The 21,319-nt window shown below is 37.2% G+C and overlaps 1 protein-coding gene across 6 annotated transcripts in view; it reads right to left on the reverse strand.

The window, feature by feature from the left end:
* FAM151B (family with sequence similarity 151 member B) overlaps positions 1 to 21,319 on the reverse strand; it is a 66,307-nt gene that overhangs the window by 35,424 nt on the left and 9,564 nt on the right. For 5 of the 6 annotated variants that reach the window (XR_005782965.1, XR_005782960.1, XM_040449699.1 and 2 more), the window contains exons 4-5: positions 13,390 to 13,607; positions 10,039 to 10,174 (exon numbers count right to left, since the gene is read on the reverse strand). Coding sequence is in view for 4 of the 6 variants with exons in the window: in XM_040449699.1 (XP_040305633.1) it covers positions 10,039 to 10,174; positions 13,390 to 13,607 (354 nt within the window). In the remaining 2 variants the exon portion in view is untranslated. Of the gene's footprint in view, positions 1 to 219; positions 552 to 10,038; positions 10,175 to 13,389; positions 13,608 to 21,319 lie in introns of those variants that run through there. The other variant, XM_040449721.1, reaches the window with a different exon arrangement.

Raw genomic sequence — 21,319 nt, forward strand, 5'->3', positions numbered from 1 at the left:
GCCTGGGTGGCGCAGTCGGTTAAGCGTCCGACTTCAGCCAGGTCACGATCTCGCGGTCCGTGAGTTCGAGCCCCGCGTCGGGCTCTGGGCTGATGGCTCAGAGCCTGGAGCCTGTTTCCGATTCTGTGTCTCCCTCTCTCTCTGCCCCTCCCCCGTTCATGCTCTGTCTCTCTCTGTCCCCAAAATAAATAAAAACGTTGAAAAAAAAATTTAAAGTGAAATAGGAAGACAAATTGCCTAAGGGGTACCTTAAATTATGTTCATTCAAATCAGTTCTCAGGTTTTATTTTTTAAGCCCTTTTCATTATGAAATATATAGGAAAAACCCATAAAACCATAAATATGAATTTTAACAAATTATTATAAAATGAACTCCAGTGTACCCAAAACACAAATCAAGAAAGAGAGCACACCATCACCATCACTACCTTGGGAGGTACCTGTATGTCACTGTGCTATCACAACCTCTCCTCTCCCCTGGAGACCTCACAACCTTGACCTTGGTGGTAGCCATTTTCTTGTTTTTCTTTATTTACTGCCTATATATCCATCTGTAAAAAGTACAGTTCAATTTTTGCCTGTTAGTTATTTTTATGTAAATGGAATCATATGGTATATAATATTTTTTGGTCTTAGTTCTTTTACTGAATATAGTTTGTGAAATTTCTCCAAGTTGAAACATGTAGCTGCAGTTAATCCATTTTCTTTAGAATACGGTTTAGCATTATCTACTAAAGTAGAAACTATGAATACTCTATGACCTAGAAATTCTATTCCTAGATATTCCCTCCCTATACAACCTTTATAAATGTAGGCATATGTACACCAGGATGTGTGTGTGTGTGTGCATGCGTGTGTGTGTATGTTCACAGCAGCAATCCCTATAACAGTCAAAACCATGAAACAATCCAAATGTCATTCAATAATAAAACAAATAAATTGGGACATACAAATAATAGAATATATACTTCTTTGTATATTCTCTATTAGAGCCCTTTTGAGATACAAAAATATTCCCCAACTCTGTGCCTAATCTGTTCATGCTCTTCATGGTATCTTTTGACAGGAACAATTTCTGAATTTTAATGTATTCAAATTACTCAAACATATTCTTTATGGCTAGTGATTTTTATATCTTAAGAATCCCTTCTTGGGGTCTGGGTGGCTCAGTTGGTTGGGTGACCGACTTCGGCTCAGGCCATGATCTCATAGTTTGTGAGTTCGAGCCCCATGTCGGGCTCTGTGCTGACAGCTAGGAGCCTGGAGCCTGCTTACAATTCTGTGCCTCCCCCTCTCTCTGCCTCTCCCCTGCTCACGCTCTGTGTCTGTCTCTCAATAATAAATAAAGTTATAAAAAAATTAAACAAAAAAAAGAATCCCTTCCCATCCCCAATGTTATGAAGATATTCTCTAGTGATATATTCCATTAAAGCTTTGCTATTTTACCTTTCATATTTAAAAAAGACTGTGAAAGAAATGTTGTTAAGAGGGGTACCTGCGTGGCTGAGTCGGTTGAGCGTCTGACTTCAGCTCAGGTCATGATCTTGTATTCATGGGTTTAAGCCCCACATCAGGCTTCCTGGAGCCTGCTTTGGATTTTGTGTATCCCTCTCTCTCTCTCTCTCTCTCTCTCTGCCCCTCCCCTGTTCACGCTCTGTCTCTCTCTGTCTCTCAAAAAAAAAAAAAAAAAATGTCGTTAAGAGAATTCCAAAATTAGAAAGAGGCAAAAACAATTCAACAAAAATAAACAAAACAAAAGAGAACTAGACGGAGAAGTAGATAAATCCATTTGGTGCAATGCCATGGAGCCAAACACAAGGGAGTTTCAAACTGAAGGGGGTAAATATGAGTACTTAATTGTAGAGTTTAGGAATTTGACTTGTATATGGTTGGGTTGAGCGTTTGACTCTTGATATTTGGCTCAGGTCATGACCTCACACTTTGTGAGGTCCAGCCCTAAGTCAGGCTCTGTGCTGACAGCACAGAGCTTGGAATTCTCTCTCCCTCTCTCTCTGCCCCTCTCCTGGTCACTCTCTCTCTCTCAAAATAAATAAAGTAATCTTAAAAAATAAGAATTGACTTGAACAGAGTACAATATTCAAATGAGAAATTTTAGGAAAGAAAATGACTTCACAGAGAGAACGTGAGAAAACTGAGGTAGTAGTAATGAAAGAAATAGGAGGTAGAAACTTCTTACTTGAACATAGCAGCCTAAAGTCAGCACTGCCTCTTTTTCCTCCTAGGAATTACCCAGGGGCAGCAAAAAGAACAAAAGAATGAAAATAGAAACCCCATCTTCAATGAAATTAAGAAAGAACTGAAACTAAAAATTATAAAACAGGTGAAAAGTTTCCAACAGTAACAGAGATTAAAGCCAGATGAGTATGTAAGGAAGTGAAGAGAATTTGCCCATGTCTGTAGATTACAGAGAAAGCCTACCAAAGACACTTCTAGATGAGGGGCAGACTCTACCTAAACACTTTGCAACAGTGGGAATGGTATCCCTGAGCTACAAATGGAGGCTTTCTTGGGGTAGGTTTGGTCCCAAGAAGTTATAGAAACAAGGAAAGAGTTAACACAGAAAAGTCACAGTTGTGCACATCAGACTATTTAGTCCTGTGTAAACTCAAAATTTTAAATGTAAGCAATAGATAAAAGATTCTACTTAGAGATACCACAACTGCCTACCTCTATTCACTGGGAAACGTTAAAGGCTAAACACACTCACACATAAAACTCTCTGGTCATAAGAAGCATAGTTCTAATTCCTCTGCAATATGCACTTTGGGCAAGTAGCCTGTCCAGAAAAAAAAAAAACGACTTTCTCTACAATGCAGTAATTGGGGCACCTGGGTGGCTCAGTCAGTTAAGCATTCAACTTCAGCTGAGGTCATGATCTCACAATTCTTGGGTTCAATCCCCACATTGGACTCTTCATTGACAGCATGGAGCCTACTTGGGATTCTCTCTCTCTCCCTCTATCTCTGCCCCTCTCCACCCCAAATAAATAAATAAACTTTAAAAAGTAAAAAAACAAACTGCAGTAATCAAAATAAAATAAGGAGAAGTACAAGAGTATAAGAAAATAATAAGGATAAATAAATGGCAGATGGAGAAATAAAAACATCGTCTTTAAAAAAACTGTCAGATATGGGCACCTGAGTGGCTCAGTCAGTTAAATGTCTGACTCTTAATTTCAGCTCAGTTAATTGGCTTGAGTCCCATGTCAGGCTCAGCACTGACAGTACAGAGCCTGCTTGGGATTCTCTCTCTCCCTGTCTCTCTGCCCCTCCCCTGTTCATGGGCACCCTCTCTCTCAAAATAAACAAACTTAAAAAAAATTAAAAGGTAACAAAATAAAAAACTATCAGATAGCTGAAATATATGTAAAATTTAAACAAAACCATCAAGGCAGATGAAAGCCATAACCAACATTTTTTAAATGATGCAACTGCTTCTTTGAAGAAAGAGCACAAAGCAGAGATATGAGCTATGGAAGAGGTTGCAAGATGGTACCGAAGACATAATTAAACACTAATTGGCAGATTATAGGAAAGAAATAAAGAATTAATACTATTATAGAAATAAAGTGAAGTCTGAAGATATATGAGGAAAAACAGGCATTGTGGAAAATATTGTAAGAGATATAGAAGACAAATTATAAAATCAAGAAAAATAAAATCCAAACAAATAAAAAGCAAAGAAAGACTAAAGAGAAAATAATAGATGCCAAAGATAGGCAACAGAGATCTAAATATTCATAACTAGAATTCCTGAAAGAGAAAACTTAGTTTACAAATAAAATAAAACAAGTATTTCAAAATATAATTCACAGACCTATTCCAGAAAAGACATTTTAATCTATATACTGAAAACAACACTTTCTACATTCAGTTGTCCCCCAATAACTACTGCCAAATCAAGACACTTAAAAGAGGGAAAAAAAAAATCAGACTGGCTTCACCTTTTTCCACATCAACACTCAGTAGAAACCAGAGGAGCAATGTTTTCAAAATCCTCAAGGAAAGGCACTGTGAGCCAAGAATTTTATAGACAGCCAATTTACCATTGACTATAAAGTTCAAAGTTGACAATAAAAGAGAGTACAGTCAAAATTAGGTGAAAGGGGTAAAGAAGTACACTAATTTTATTATTGTTCACAGGAAGAAATTAACAGGTACCTTTAAAGAAGCAGATTAAGCATACTTTATGGAAATTACAGTCATGAATAATCAAAAGAGAAAAATGAACCTCACAAATTATTAAAATTAAAATACAAAGCAAAGGAAACAGCTACAATGAAGTATTTTCAGGGGTGACTGGGTAGCTCAGTTAAGTGTCAGACTCTTGACTTGGGTCCAGGCCATGATCTCACGATCATGATCTCATGGTTGTGAGATTGAACCCTGAGTGGAGCTCCACACTAAGTGTGGAACCTGCTTAAGATTCTCTCTCTCCTTCTTTCTCTGCCCCTCCCCCATTCTCTCTCTCTCAAAAAAAAGAAAGAAATGTTTTCAATGCTATACAAAGTAACAAGTATGCTACTTCAAAAAAAATGACAGAAACAAGACTAAACAAGACCAACATATCTGTCTTTTTATAAATAATGTAAATAAGTTAAACTCTTAAACGGCTACTAGATTAAATTAGTGGGAGTCAGGTATCTAAGTATCTGATAAGAAATTTATAACAAAGAAAAGACTGCTAGAAAGAACCCTAAGGGGTTGGGGTTGAAATTAGAATTTCATTATGAACTCATGGATTTTATATATGTATATATACACATAGAAATGGCTATAGATGTAGGGGTGCCTGGGTGGCTCACTTGGTTAAGTGTCTGACTCTTGATTTTGGCTCAGGTCATGATCTTACAGTTGATGGGATCGAGCCCCACATTGGGCTCTGCACTTGGGCTCTGCACCTTGCTTGGGATTCTCTCTCTCTCTCAATCCCCACTCTCTATTAAAATAAATAAACTTTAAAAGATGGGTTGAGTGTGTATGTGTGTGTGTATGCATGGTGTGTTTGTACACACAAATACACACACACACACATACACACACCGTAATCACACATATACACAGACAAGTATTTACTAGCTCTGTCCACTGAGATGTCCTAGACACTCAGTAGCAATGACACTCGAGTAGCAATGACACTCGAGTAGCAATGATCATACCAAACTCCCAGATTTCACTTTCTAAATACTATCCGCCACTGTAATCAAGCAGTTATCCTTGAAGAAGTGGTCAATTTGAGAACTGGGACAGGGAAAGTACCTAAGTCTCCTAAGAACACAAGCATGAGAAAAATGAGGAAAATATCGAACTGATCCAAGTTGAGAACATCTTTCATAATAAAAGCCCTGTCATTTATTAAGACTGTCAAGTATATGAGATTGGGAAAGACTGAGGAACTATTCCAGACTGAAGGAGACTGATGAGACATGACAACTAAATATAAGACATGTTCTCAGAAGGTTTCTTGGACTCCAAGGAAAAAAGAAGCATTTTTTTGAATGGTTGATAAAATCTGAATGGGTCTGAGGACTGCATGGTACTGTTGTATTAATGCTGGTTTTCTGATTGGGAGGCTGCATAGTAGTAATATAGAAGCCTGCCTTTGCTTGAGGAAGTACACTCGGGAGTACTTAAGGATAACAAGGCATCATGCCAGGAAAAAATATAAATAGAAAAAAAAACAGAGAAATAATAAATAAATGCAGGAAAAAGTTAACAATTGGGGAATCTGGGTAACAGAGATGTAGAAAGTGTTTTGCAACTTTTCTATAGGTTAAAAACTATTTTTTTAATGACAATAAATCACTCTTCAAAAAATGAATGAAAAATAAAACTATAAATTTATTTTTCAAAAAAATATATAGCCAAGTATTCAGGCCAAAGACAATGTGAGTTCAGGTAAAATATCAATCAACAGACCAAGACCTTTTAATAATAAACTTATAATTAACTCTTCATTGAAGAGTCTGGGAGGAAAAGAGACTGAGTCTACCGGGGAGAAATCAGGACAACTTGAGAGACCATAGGTGGGTGATTGCTAACTGGGGGAGATAAAAGGGCCGTGTAGGCACGGAGGGGAGGGATCCCCTTCTACCCACAGACAAAGGGAAGAGAAAGAGCAGCTGGGGAAGAGTAGGGCTGTATCTGGACAAGGGAAAAAAAACCTTGGACTGGGATGGAGAGGGGTCCCATCTCTAACTGCAGGTTAGAGGATCTCTAACTGCAGGTCCCATCTTTGGACTTGGGGCCCGCTGCCCCGCTCGCACACCTGGGGAAGAGGGGAGCCACCCGGGTTCAGCGGTAGATCGGGGTGCAGTCTGCAGCAGGAGAAACCGGTTCCCTCCCCTGAAGGACTCCCGGCACAGGACAAAACCAGCCGGGACCTCGTATGGGGAGGTGCTTACCCAGTACTGGGGCACACTGAGCGGGAGTTTAACTCCCAGCCAAGCCCCCGGGGCAAAGGAGTCATCGGAGACAGACAGTCTCCTCTGCACCCACGGCACAGTGAGGATGGCTCCAAAGGAGTGATTTGACACACGGGGTCATGGAGAAGAGACTGGGAGCCGCCATTTTTCTTCCCACCACCGCCAAGGTGGGGCCTCAGGTATTCGTCTGCGGGGCCCACAGTGGAGGTGGGACCAGCCTACACCAAACCATGCCCCTCCAACGCTGGGTAACTGCGTATCTTTTGGAGCGGGATTGACGCTGTGGAACCAGACGGCTCCATCCTCCAGACCGGTGCTATTGCGTAGCCTGGATTAATTCTAGAACAATTCTTGTTATTTAGATATATTCTCACCCCGACCCATTTCTCCCTCTTATCTCTTCCCTCCTGTAGGCTGGGTACTTTGGTTATTGGTTTGTTTAAACAGACATATTTAATCCATTCTCTTGATACATGTTCTACACCTCCTTCTTTACACTCCTTTCTCTCTCTCTGGAATAATCAAGCCATATAGTTTCTCTGTCTGGGTAACTTTATCTTCGTTTCTTTTTCCCTGCCTCCTTTCTTATTTTCCTTTTCTCTCTCTCTGGATTAAGGCTTTTAGTCCCTCTGCCTGGTCAATGTTTATTTTTTCTTTTTCCCCACCCCTGTCATTTCTCTCTCTGTATGTGCTCTTCCATCAGCATCGCCTCCACCCTGTTCTTTACTTGTAGCTGGTGTTTCTGGTTTTTTGCTTTTGGATTGTTTTTAGTTTTTAGGTTTTTTGTTTTTGTTTGATTTGTGTGTTTTGTTTCCTGTTTGTCTGTTTGTTTTCCTTTACAGGGCTACTTCAAGGAACAAATCAAAGCACACCTGGTGGATGGTCCAAAACATCACTACGACTAGGGAAATAAAATAACCAAAGTCACAACAGAGAGCAAGTCACACTCTCCAAAAAACACCTCCTGAAGGGCCAGGCCCTGGACAGTGTATGACCCCCCTTTAATAATTAATTCTTCATTAAGATAAAAGAGATGTGAATATGTACCAAATAATATATCATGAATATTTTAATTTTTTAATGTTTATTTTTGAGAGAGAGAAAAACGGAGCACAAGTTGGGAAACTTATGTACATAATAGGGTAACTTTATTTTTCAAACATCTACCTTCCTACTAATGGTCTTTCTCAAGACCCTTTGTATCCTCAGATCCCTACCCTCCTCCTCAGCTCCTATAAGGCTCCTGTTGCCTCACAGTCTTTAGATTTTCAATGTCTGTGTAGATTCCCCATAAGTATGCTATTAAATTTGATTTTCTCCGGTTGTTCTCTGTCACATCAATTTATTTAGTCCAGCTAGAAGGACTTTAAAGGAAAGAGGAATACTTCCTCTCCAACAGAAGAAATTAAAAGAATGAGAAGCTATTTGAGCCATCTGTGAATAAATAAACTTCAAAACCTGGGTGAAATTAGTAATTTTCTAGAAAAATACAGTATATCAAAATTGGCCCCCCAGAAGACAGAAAATCAAGGGACCACTTACCATATAATAAAAAGGTTGTACAAGTTAATCTTTCCTCAAAACACTAGGTTTGGATTGTTTACCAAATCAGGTACAGGCCATTTCAATGTTTTGTTTTATTTTTTTTAAGTTTATTTATTTATTTTGAGAGACAGAGTGAGTGGGGGAGGGGGAAAGAGAGGGAGAAACAGTCCCAAGCAGGCTCTGCACTGTCAGCACAGAGCCCAACTCGGGGCTGGACCTCAGGAACCATGAGATCATGACCTGAGCCAAGATCAAGAGTTGGCTTAACCGATTGAACCATCCAGGTGCCCCTCAATGTTGTTTTTTTTAATATCCCAGAACACAGAAAAAGGAATGGTTCCTAGCTTTTTTATTGAAATGCACATGACATTTATACCTAAAACTGAGAAAGAAAAAAAGCTACAGACCAGTCTCACTTTCAAATGCAAACCTCCTAACTAAAATTTATCAGTAAAATTCAGCAGCATATTAAAAGAATATATCATGATCAAATGGGGTTTATTCTGGAAATGTGAAGATAATTCAATATTATGAAATAGTGCCATAATTTATTTTATTAATAGATATTGGGGAAAAAAACAATATCATTTTCACAGAAACTGAAAAGGTATGTAGTAAAAATTCACTATCCACAGGAATGTGAATACTTCTTTAATGTATGAGTATCTGAGTCCCTTACTCTAATATAGTAAATTACCAAACTGAGTTTTTTCTGGATGAGTTGGAAAAATTCTTTATTAGAATTCTTTACATCAGTCTAACGTATGCATCAAGGATAGTTTTACCAGAATCTTTCCATTTTTATGTATTCAAATGTATCAAACTCTCCTTTTATAGTTATGAAGGGAAAAACTCTCTAAAGGCCTCTGAAGGGCAACCATTTTAAATTTCCTTCTAAGTCAGCATGACTGTACATAAACTTCGTTCAAACCAAAAGCCTGATTTATGGCCTGCCAGGCATGCATTATACATCTGCTTTGTAAATGAGCAGCCTAAAGGAAAACCATCTTGTCCTTGAGATATTGATCAATGCCTCTACTCCCTGCATTTGATGATGTTTAAAACACATGATTCCTGCCTATACGCTAATCTATAACCTTTTGAGCTTTTACAAGATGTTAAAAAGTACATAACCCTGTAAACATGTTCATTCTCTGGAGCACTTTCCTCCCTGTGAATATTGTGTTTCCCAGGCAGCTGTCCTAATTTGGGCTCAAATAAAACTCTATTTTTTAAAATATATATGGATTAGAGTTCTCTCTCTGGTAACTTTGTGTCAGCAATAGCGTTTAGATTTTGTGCCTTACTAAGAAAGGTCTTCTCCTTTCTGAAACTATATAAAACATCACGCTTTTTCTTTATGTATTTAATGTTTTATTTTCAAGTATTTAATTCACCTGGAATTTACTGTGGAAAAAAGATTAAGGAGCAGTGCCAGTTTTGTCTTTTCTGCAGAGTTGGCCTATTTTCCCAACACTACACTAAACTTTTACTCCAATGATTTGAAATGCCAGCTTCTCCTAAACTAAGTTCCATGATAGATTTGGGTTTATTTCTGGGTTTTCCCTGCTGTTCTACTGACAAGTATATTAAAAAGATAGTATCAAAGTTGTTTCAATATTTGTATCTTTATAGTATACTTTAATATTTAATAGTGGTCCAACTAATTTTTATTACATATTAAAAAGACAAAATTTTGATACAGAAAAAACTTGTGAAATTAGGATGGAATTCAAAGAGAAAATATTTTATCCTCTTACAACTTTTTGAGAATGTATAACATCATTAAAAAAGGACATTTACTGGGCACCTACTGTGTTCAAAAACTTTGGTAAGGAACAGAGGTGAAAGACATGATGTTATATAAGTTAAGGTTAACTGAGAGTTTCATTCTAGTGAGGGAATCTGCTTGCTTCACAATCGGGGCTCATTCTCTCTCTCAATCTTTTTCTCATACACACTGTCTACATAATCAGTTTTCATCCTCTTTCTGTCTCTCTTACACATGCACTCACATGCACATCCTACATTGTTACACTTATACATACCTGTTTGATTTCTTTAACAGCCAGAGTAACTGAGAACAAGACTGCCTAACTAATGCTGCTCTGACAGGAAATGTTACAGGCAGATTTAGGTCCTTACATATATATTCCATTTCTTTCACCATTGTCCAACTGTAACCTGAAATTAAAGAAAGAAATTCCATTTTTCTAACTGGAATACTGAAAGTCATTAAATAAGAAACTAGGGGAGCCTGGGTGGCTCAGTTGGTTATGGGTCTTGGTTTCAGCTCAAGTCATGATCTCCAGGTTTTGTGAGTTTGACCCCTGCATCCGGCTCCCTGCTGACAGTGAGGAGCTTGATTGGGATTCTCTGTCTCCCTCTCTCTCTGCCCCTCCCCCACTCACTCTGTCTCTCTCTCAAAATACATAAATACATAAAACTTATTAAAAAAATAAGAAACTAAGTTAAATTACTTATAAATAGGTAAATTCAGATAATTTATAAAAATTTCCATTTGGATACAGAGTGACTTAAAAAACCACTTAATACATGAAAAAATTTTCAGTGGAAAATGTAGACAAAAGATTAATTCTAAAATCATGCCACAAGTGACCAAGAGAAAATTTAACAAAACATTAAAATATTAAAAAGGTTTTATGGGGCACCTGGGTGGCTCCGTCAGTTAAGCGTCCAGCTTCGGCTCAGGTCATGATCTCACGATTCATGAGTTCAAGCCCCACATCAGGCTCTGTGCTGACAGCTCAGAGCCTGGAGCATGCTTCAGATTCTGTCTCCTTCTCTCTCTGCCCCTCCCCTGCTCATACTCTGTCTCTCTCTAAAAAAATAAATAAATAAACATTTAAAAAAAAGGTTTTACTAATCTCTCAAGCAATAAAAAAGCAAATTTTGACACTATACCTTAAAGATTCGAAAGCTCTTCCCGTAGGTATCTCTGCATCATTAATAGTGTCTATAAACTTATATTTTCCATTGTGTAATTAAGTATTCTTTTCCAAGAGAAAGATGGCTGCTAGGTACTAGACGTTTAATTAATAATTATTGGGGCACCTGGGTGGCTCAGTTGACTAAGAGTCTGACTTCACCTCAGGTCATGATCTCACAGTTCATGGGTTCAAGCCCCACACTGGGTTCTGCACTGGTGGTGTGGAGCCTGATTGGGATTGTCTCTTCCTCCCTCTCTCTCTGCCCCTTCCCCACTTGTGCGTGCTCTCTCTCTCTCTCTCTAAGTAAATAAATAACATTTAAAAAATTTTAAGTAATAATTATCTTCATGGTTGTTTTTTGGCTAGTCCAAATTATTTATACATTTTACCTAAAGTAGAAATAGTGGTAAAAATGACTTTTATACATGCATTTTAAATCTTATTAAGACATTGTGGAAAACACACTTGCCTATTTATAAAAGCTTCAGAAAAAATGTTTCTATTTTTTAAATAACACTAAACTCTATCAAAAGCAGGCTGTAAAAAGTATTGGTCAATATAGGAACATTTTACAGAAAGCCTAAGTAAATATGTTAGTTTAGCAGCTAAACTCCTTATGAAAAAAGGGGAAAGTTCTGCTTTCCTGAAAAATATGAAAAACTATCATTTAAAAAAATTTTTTTTATTTATTTATGTATTTTCAGAGACAGATAAAGAGCACAAGTGGGGAAGGGGCAGAGAGAAAGAGAGACAGAATCTGAAGCAGGCTATGGACCATCAGCATAGAGGCCGATGTGGGGCTCGATTCACAAACTGTGAGATCATGACCTGAGCTGAGATCAACAGTTAGACTCTTAACCAACTGCACCACCCAGGTCCCCTATATCTTTTTAATTAGATAAAGGGACTGCTAACAAAAGCTGTATTTACATGACTATAAACTTTTAACTCTCTTTTCTAAATCTGTGAAATAACAAGTAAGGGAGCATAAAGTGCATGTTGGTAATGACAAGAGGACAGTGAAAGAAAAGTAGCCTGGAGACATTCAACACCATAACGACTTCAAACCCAGATATGGTATTATTCAGTTCAAGGATCAGGTTAAGCCAGAATTATACTAAACAGTGATAAAAGGAATTGGAATCAGTAAGGAAGTTACTAAACTGTTTATAGTTTACCTTATTTAAACACTTTGAATTATAAGCAATATTCTTTAATGAAATTAATAAAATTAAAATGAATTAAAGAATTAGAATTAAGTTAAAGCATATTGCTTTTTCTCTCAATCTTATTAACTGTTGGACCAGGGGGTTAAACCTAAATGTCACTACTCACTTGATAGCAGTTACTCTAATCTTAAGTTGGGCTAAAAAGTTAACATCTGAAAACAATAAATGCAAATAAGTAAAAAAATGAATGCCCTGAACACAGGATAAAGACTAATATCTCTGGGCGCCGGGGTGGTTCGGTTGCTTGAGCATCTGACTCTTGATCTCCCGTCAGGTCCTGATCTCATGGTTCTTGAGAACTGTTTATCTGGAAATCACTACCTAGGTATGTATGAAGAAATAGAAAGATAAACCCAAATAGCATAGTCAGTGTCAACCAGGGAAAATAATCTGAATGTCAGGTCCATCCTGAAGGGAAAAGGTGAAAGGAAAGAAGGGACTGGACTAGAGGAGAGTCTCATGGCCTCTCACTCCCCTGTCTAACCAAAGAGAACATGAGGGTGCCAAAGTTCTAGCAAACTACTTTTAAAGGCCTCCCACTGTCTACAGAACAGAACTTGTGCTCTTCAACCACACTCCCCTTACTTCTGGCCTCACATCACTGGCTAAGTTTTTGTTACTACTTCTTTATCTTTCATCTGACATAGGAAGTTTGCTCCAAGGTAAAAAGAGTATATTATGTTTTCCAAGTTCAAATAGACAACTGAGGATGTGTTTAAAATTTATAAAGAGGCAGCTTTTGTTAATCTAGACCTTGTAAATAAATATTTCCCATTGAAGTTTGGTAACAGAATATCACCAATGAATGCAGTGTCTATATGAAATAAAAGAAAGAAGAGTCATACAGATGCCTTTAGGACCAGACCTTTCTCTCCATTAGGCTCTTAGATTGTGGAATAAGTTTTTGGTTTTATACTGAGAAGTGTTATTTTTATATTTCAAGTAGATTTTAATTTGATAAAAAAGAAATACATTTTAAAAATTATTACCTTCGGGGCGCCTGGGTGGCTCAGTCGGTTAAGCGGCCGACTTCGGCTCAGGTCATGATCTCGCGGTCTGTGGGTTCGAGCCCCGCGTCAGGCTCTGTGCTGATGGCTCAGAGCCTGGAGCCTGTTTCAGATTCTGTGTCTCCCTCTTTCTCTGACCCTCCCCTGTTCATGGTCTCTCTCTGTCTCAAAAATAAATAAATGTTAAAAAAAATTAAAAAAAAAATTATTACCTTCATTGACTTTCTCAGGATGCCATCCTGTTGTCCAACCCAGGGAAAACGTCACATCTGGAAAGAAGGATGTCACTGTGTCTATAAAAGGTTTTGCATCCACTACTCTGCTATTTCCATTTGGACCAGGAAGAATATCAGCATTAATCCACACAGGACGCTGCAGATGCCTCTTCACATTTTCCAGGAGCATCATGGATGGTTCCACAGCTGCTAGACTAAAAATATAGTTTGCTGTCAATAAGATACATTCCTAAAGTAAAAATAAAAAGAAGTTCTTTGAGACTACCGTTTTCAATGTTCTCAACTTCCTAATAAAAGTATAATACAATAATGCCTAAGTTGAATAAATTCAAAGATCACATAGAACCAGAGGGGAAAGTTAACATATTCCACATCTCAAAATGTTGATTTATACTTACTATTCATGAAGGTACCTGAAAGGTACTATAAATGTACGAATAATGTCACTATTTGTAGACAGACTGAGGTTTCAAATCTCTGTATTAGGATCACTCAGTATAAAACAATTTCAGAAATACACAAATATTCACTCATAAGAGAATGTATAAATAAGATTTAAAATTAGATACATTTATAATCTGAAAATTCACATTTATTAAAATATCTAATGTGTACCCAAGCACTGTGTCTTTAATACTGGCTCATGACCTCAGAGAAAAGAACCTCTTTTCCTTCACGTATTCTTGTAAATTTGGATGCATAAACATGTTTCTAAAACTGATTGCAAAGTGTAAATTATAATATTTTCTTAAAACTTTTACAGATTTCATTTTCGTTTCATAAACATCTTTTTTGGGGGTGCCTGGGTGGCTCAGTCTGTTAACCATGTGACTTGATTTCAGCTCAGGTCATGATCTCATGGTTCGTAAGATCAAGCCCCACATCGTGCTCTGTGCTGACAACATAGAGCCTGCCTGGGATTCTCTCCCTCTCTCTCTCTGCCCTCTCCCCATCTCTCTTTCAAAATAAATAAATAAACATTTAAAAATAAATAAAAAACAAACATCTTTTCTTAAAACTAGAGACAACTATATTTTAGTTACTTTTAAATAAAAAAGCAGCTTCACTCTTTTCTTCTCTACATCCATTCTGACATCTATAGGTTTTAAAACAGTAAGGTTTCAATCAGCCTACATAAATTTTACTTTTTAAGAATATATATATATATATATATATATATATATATATATATAAAACTTTACTGAACTACAACACTACTTATACTTCTGAATCTCTTCTGAACCTTTAAGTTTGCTTCGAAGAAAATTAGTTTTACCCTTATGCACTGTTTGGGGGAATGCAAACTGGTGCAGCCACTCTGGAGAACAGTATGGAGGTTCCTCAAAACGTTAAAAATAGAACTACCCTATGATCCAGCAATTGCACTACTCGGTATTTACCAAAGGATACAAAAATACAGGTTCGAAGACGTACATGCACCCCAATGTTTACAGCAGCATTATCAACAATAGTCAAACTATGGAGAGAGCCCAAAAGTCCATTGACAGAAAAATAGATAAGCAAGATGTGGTATACATACCATGGAATATTACTCAGCTATCCAAAAGAATGAAAACTTCTCATTTGCAGCAACGTGGATGGAGCTAGAGTATATTATGCTAAATGAAAGAGTCAAACAGAGAAAGACAAATACCATATGATTTCGCTCACCTGTGCAATGAACATAGGGGAGGAGGGAAAAAGAGAAGAGAGGAAAACAAACCACAAGAGACTCTTAATGACGGAACAAATTGAGGGTTGATGGAAGGAGGTGAGTGAAGGATGGGATAGATGGGTGATGGGCATTAAGGAAGGCACTTGTTATGATGAGCACTGAGTGTTGCATGTAACTGATGAATCACTGAATTCTACTCCTGAAACCATTTTTGCAAGGTATGTTAACTAACTAGAATTTAAATAAAAATTTAAAAAGAAAATTAGCTTTTAGTGAATACTACAATGGGAGGCTAAGATTCTGGGAAATGCCTGTTGGAGGGAAGAACATTCAGTACCCTCTCCTCACATTACAACTTTCTTAATGGACTGGACTCCTCCTGCCCATACTTCTACCATTCTTCACCTCACTCCTTTCAGGCCTCTTACTGTAACGGGAGAAACTGATAACCTCATTATTTATTAGGTCCAATTAATTAGTGAGCAAGGATACTGTTCATTAACCAGAGAAAACCAGCCCCCAGTCTTTCTTTACTCTGCCCCCATGTTGTGAGCTTCTTTTTGCTTATTCTTCTTGCCCTGAAATGGAGGCCCTAGATTTTAGTGGATTGATAAACTCTAATGCTGGACCTAGCAGACTTTAATTTAGAGACTGTCATTTCTCTGTCCTAAATGCTTTCTGCCTTAAACAGTATCAGGGCCATGTTAAAACCACAATTCTGAGATCTGGCACCCCTATTTTTGGTAGCAAGCAACTTGCAGCTGCGCCTCCAAAGCTTGTTTTTCAAGACCTACAGGAGAAGCCAAGTTACTGTGGGGTTCTGCTCTTCATGGGTGGATCTGGAGGAAAACCTAAACTAATCTATGTACCTCTGGCAACATCTCTTTTTCCAGAAAGAATTCTGGTTTCTTAAGAAATCTGGTGTCTGTGGAGGTTGGGTTAAACACTAATTTCTAGTTTATATTCAGGAAGGAGAGTCTTAGGCTTTCTCAATTTATTAAAATAATATAGGGCTGTTGAATAATGGTTTCCCATCAGATAATATCCAATCTCAGCATATTCTCCCCAAGATTGAATCCACCAACATATATTAAGTGTCTACTATGTGCAAAAGCACTGTGCAGTTAACCATAAGGAGCTATGACACAGAACATAATGAAACAAGAATTTAATACATGTATTCTTTTTTTATATGTAAATATTTTAATTATTGCTAATATAGATTATTGTAATGCCACTTTCCCTTATCAGAAATTTAAATAAGAAAAACAAAACCTATATTAAAAAAACATAAAATCTTACTAAGGAAAATAAAAGTTTTTGCTGTTGTAGTTTTTTATTTTCTAGAATTTGACGAAACAATTATCAAATTCTTCTGGGGTCGCCTGGGTGGCTCAGTCAGTAGAGCATCTAACTCTTTGTTTCGGCTCCAGTAGCTATGCCATGGTTGTGGGATAGAACCCCGTAGCAAGCACCACACGGAGCCTGCTTGAGATTCTCTCTCTCTCCCTCTGCCCCTCTCCCCCACCCACAATCTCTCTCTCTCTCTCTAAAATAGAATAAAATAAATATAAGATTCTTCTGGAAGAGTAAATATCAAGGAAAAGACATAACATTTTTGGAAAAAAAAAGAAAAAAAAGACTGAGGATGAACTTGGCCCAACAGCAATATATAATGTATACCTGAAAGAATAACATACCATGTTCCTAGCCTGGAACATGTAACAAATTTGTAAATATTACAAAATGATACATCTCTCCCAATTAATCTACTAATACCATGTAATAATTTATTTTAGTATATTCAAATTCAGTCTTTAATGATTCTAATTCTAGGTGGTATCTCTAAAGTACATCCATATAGTAAATTTGTTTTTTGTATGTTTTTAAAGTTAGTTAACATACAGTGCAATAAGGGTTTTAGGACTAGAATTTAGTGATTCATCACTTACATATAATATCCAGTGCTCATTCCAACAAGTGCCCTCCTTAATGCCCGTCACCCATTTAGCCCACCCCCACCCAATACCCCTCCAGCAACCCTCAGTTTGTTCTCTGTATTTAAGAATCTCTTGGGGCGCCTGGGTGGCGCAGTCGGTTAAGCGTCCAACTTCAGCCAGGTCACGATCTCGCGGTCCGTGAGTTCGAGCCCCGCGTCGGGCTCTGGGCTGATGGCTCAGAGCCTGGAGCCTGTTTCTGATTCTGTGTCTCCCTCTCTCTCTGCCCCTACCCCGTTCATGCTCTGTCTTTCTCTGTCCCAAAAAAATAAATAAACGTTAAAAAAAAAATTAAAAAAAAAAAAAAGAATCTCTTATGATTTGCCTCCTTCTCTGTTTTTATCTTATTTTTCCTTCCCTTCCTCTATGTTCATCTGTTTTGTTTCTTAAATTCCACAGATGAGTGAAATCATATGATATTTGCCTTTCTCTGACAGACTTACTACTGACTTAATTTAGCATAAAACATTCCAGCTCCATTCATGTTATTGCACATGGCAAGATTTCATTCTTTTTCACTGCCGAGTAGTATTCCATTGTATATATGTACCACATCTTCCTTATCCATTCATCAGTTGATGCACATTTGGGCTCTTTCCATACTTTGGCTATTGTTGATAGTGCTGCTATAAACATTGGGATGCATGTGCCCCTTTGAATGAGCAGTTTTGTATCCTTTGGATGAATACCTACTAGTGCAATAGCTGGGTGATAGGGTAGCTCTGTTTTCAATTTTTTGAGGAAACTCCATACTGTTTTCCAGAATGGCTGCACTAGTTTGCATTTGCACCAGCAGTGCAAAAGTGTTCCCCTTTCTCTGCATTCTTGCAATATCTGTTGCTTCCTGAGTTGTTAATTTTAGCCATTCTAACAGGTATGAGGTGGTATCTCATTGTAGTTTTGATTTGTATTTCCCTGATGATGAATGATGTTGAGCATCTTTTCATGTGTCTGTTAGCCATCTGGATGTCTTCTTTGGAAAATAGTCTATTTATGTCTTTTGCCTATTTCTTCACCAAATTCTTTGTTTTTTGGATGTTGAATTTGGTAAGTTCTTTATAGGTTTTAGATACTAACCCTTTATCTGGTATGTCATTTGCAATGACTGTTTTCTTGATTGTTTGCTTCACTGTGCAGAAGCTTTTTATCTTGATGAGGTCTCAATACTTCATTTTTGCTTTTGTTTCCTTTGCCTCAGGGGATGTGTGTAGTAAGAAATTGCCGTGGCTGAGGTCAAAGAGGTGTTGACTGTTTTCTCCTCTAAGATTTTGATAGTTTACTGTCTTTACATTTAAGTCTTTCATCCATTTTGAGTTTATTTTTGTGTATGGTGTAAGAAAGTGGCCCAGGTTCATTCTTCTGCATGTCACTGTCCAGTTTTCCCAACACCATTTGCTGAAAAGACTCTCTTTTTTCCATTGGATATTCTTTCCTGCTTTGTCAAAGATGAGCTGGCCATACATTTGTGGGTCCATTCCTGGGTTCTCTATTCTGTTCCATTGATCTATGTGTCTGTTTTTGTGCCAGTACCATACTGTCTTTATAATTACAGCTTTGTAATATGGCTTGAAGTCTGAAATTGTGATGCCTCTAGGTTGGTTTTCTTTTTTTCTTTTTTTTAAACATTTATTTATTTTTGAGAGACAGAGACAGAGTACAAGCAGGGGAGGGGCAAAAAAAGAGGGAGACACAGAATCTGAAGCAGGTTCCAGGTTCTGAGCTGTCAGCACAGAGCCCGATGCGGGGCTTGAACCCAGGAACCACAAGATCATGACCTGAGCTGAAGTTAGGACGAGTAATGAACCGAGCCACCCAGGAGCCCCTGGTATTTTATTTCAACATTACTTTGCCTATTTGGGGTCTTTTATGGTTCCATACAAATTTTAAAATTGTTCTAGCTCTGTGAAGAATGCTGGTGTTATTTTGATAGGGATTGCATTAAATACGTAGATTGCTTTGGGTATCAACATTTTAACAGTATTTGTTCTTCCAATCCATGAGCATGGAATATTTTTCCTTTTTTTGTGTGTCGTCTTCAATTTCTTTCATAAGCTGCCTATAGTTTTCAACATACAGATCTTTTACCTCTTTGTTTAAGTTTATTCCTAGGTATTTTATGGTTTTCAATGCAATTGTAAATAAGATAGATTCCTTGTATTCTCTTTCTGCTGCTTTATTATTGGTGTATAGAAATGCATCTGATTTCTGAATGCTGATTTTATATACTGTGACTTTTCTGAATTCATGTATCAGTTCCAGAAGTTTTTTTGGTAGAGTCTTTTGGGTTTTCCCAAAAGTAGAGTAGAGTATCATGTAAGAGTATCCTGTCATCTGCAAAGAGTGGGAGTTTGACTTCTTCCTTGCCAATTTAGATGCCTTTTATTTCTTTTTGTTGTCTGATTGCTGAGGCTAGGACTTCCAACACTATGTTGAATAACAGTAGTGTCGTGTTCCTGTTAGGGGAAAAGTTCTCAGTTTTTCCCCATTGAAGATGATATTAGCTATGGGTCTTTCATATAGAGACTTTATGATCTTGAGGTATGCTCCTTCATCCCTACTTTTTTGAGGGTTATCAAGAAATGCTGTATTTTGTCAAATGCTTTTGCTGCATCTATTAAGAGGATCATCTGGTTCTTATCTTTTCTTTTATTAATTTGATGTATCACATTGATAGATTTGCAGATATTGAACCAGCCCTGCAGCCCAGGAATAAATCCCACTTGATCATGGTGAATAATTCTTTCAATGTATTGTTGGATTCTGTTTTCTAGTATCCTGTTGAGAATTTTTGCATCCATGTTCATCAGGGAAATTGGTCTTTAGTTCTCCTTTTTAGTGGGGTCTTTGCTTTTGAAATCAAGGTAACGCTGGCAATACCATGTAATTCTAATTAGAAATAACAGTGGCTAACATTCTCAATTCTAACATGTATTAAGTGTCTCATAAAAAACTGACAAAGGCTACTTGAGAACAAAATGAGGGCTGATGGGGGGTGGGAGGGAGGGGAGGGTGGGTGATGGGTATTGAAGAGGGCATCTTTTGGGATGAGCACTGGGTGTTGTATGGAAACCAATTTGACAATAAATTTCATATATTTAAAAAACAAAACCTGACAAAGGCTGGCCAAGATGATCACTTGAAGAGGGAAGTTCTGATCAGTATACCACCTAAAATTTCCCTTTGGTGGTACTTATTTAAATTCTTGGGAAGAATATGAACTTTGTTTTTACAGGATAGGTTTTTTTCCTAAAAAGTTATTTGTAAGTCAAACTTCTGAGTATCATACCTATTTACCTATTAACTTTGTTTAGAAATTGGGGATGAGAAAATAAAAATAATCAATCACAAAAATCACAATAAACCATTTAAAATTACATTCTATAGGAAACTTACACATAAAATTTTAATATTTAATTATTATTTGTATACCAAACAGAATAACGTAAAAGCATATAATAAGAACTAGTAAAATTTAACTAATAGGTTATTCAGCTACTTTTACAGAGGTAGTACAGAGTTTCGGTTCACAGTGTGAACTCTTCAGCCAGGCTGGTAGCTTTCCTACTATGTGACAACAAACAGGCTACTTACTCTTCTCTGCCTTTGTTCCCTCATCAAGAAAATGAGGGTGATAGCAATAAGCTACCTCCTAGGATTGTTATAAGGACTAAATAAATGAACACATTTAATGCTCTTAGAACAACGTCTGACACACTATAAATGTCCATAAATTCATTCCCCTTCAAATATGTTATGACCAAAAATTTGAAAAATCTTTTTTTTAGTGCCTCAGCCCTTTTGGATAGCTGCTAGGAATGAATCAATCGGTTGATCTGACTGGTGAAGAACCAAGGAATATATTAGAGAGAACAATTCAGTGGGCAATAGTAAACATACACATGAAATGGCAAAGAGTGCTAAAACTCTGAATCACCAATCATTAAAGATCAAATGCTTTATTTCATGGTACAGAGAACACTATACCTTGGATCTCATCCTAGCTCAGCTGTCAAGTTTAGCTATTGTCCCTGGGTCAATCATTTAACTTCTCTGGGACTAAGTTTCTTTGTCAATAAAATAGAGTTTGGGCCACTCACCACTCTAAAAACTTTAAGATCTTAACATAGCTCTTTCATTCGCCAACAGTATAATGAAGTTTACTAGTACATTTAGCCCTACAACAAATGATTAGAGTCATATTGATAATTCTATTAGTAAGATTTCCAAATCATTA

Source organism: Herpailurus yagouaroundi, unplaced genomic scaffold (assembly GCF_014898765.1).
Source record: "Herpailurus yagouaroundi ecotype Mexico unplaced genomic scaffold, PumYag 29, whole genome shotgun sequence".
NCBI lineage: Eukaryota > Metazoa > Chordata > Mammalia > Carnivora > Felidae > Herpailurus > Herpailurus yagouaroundi.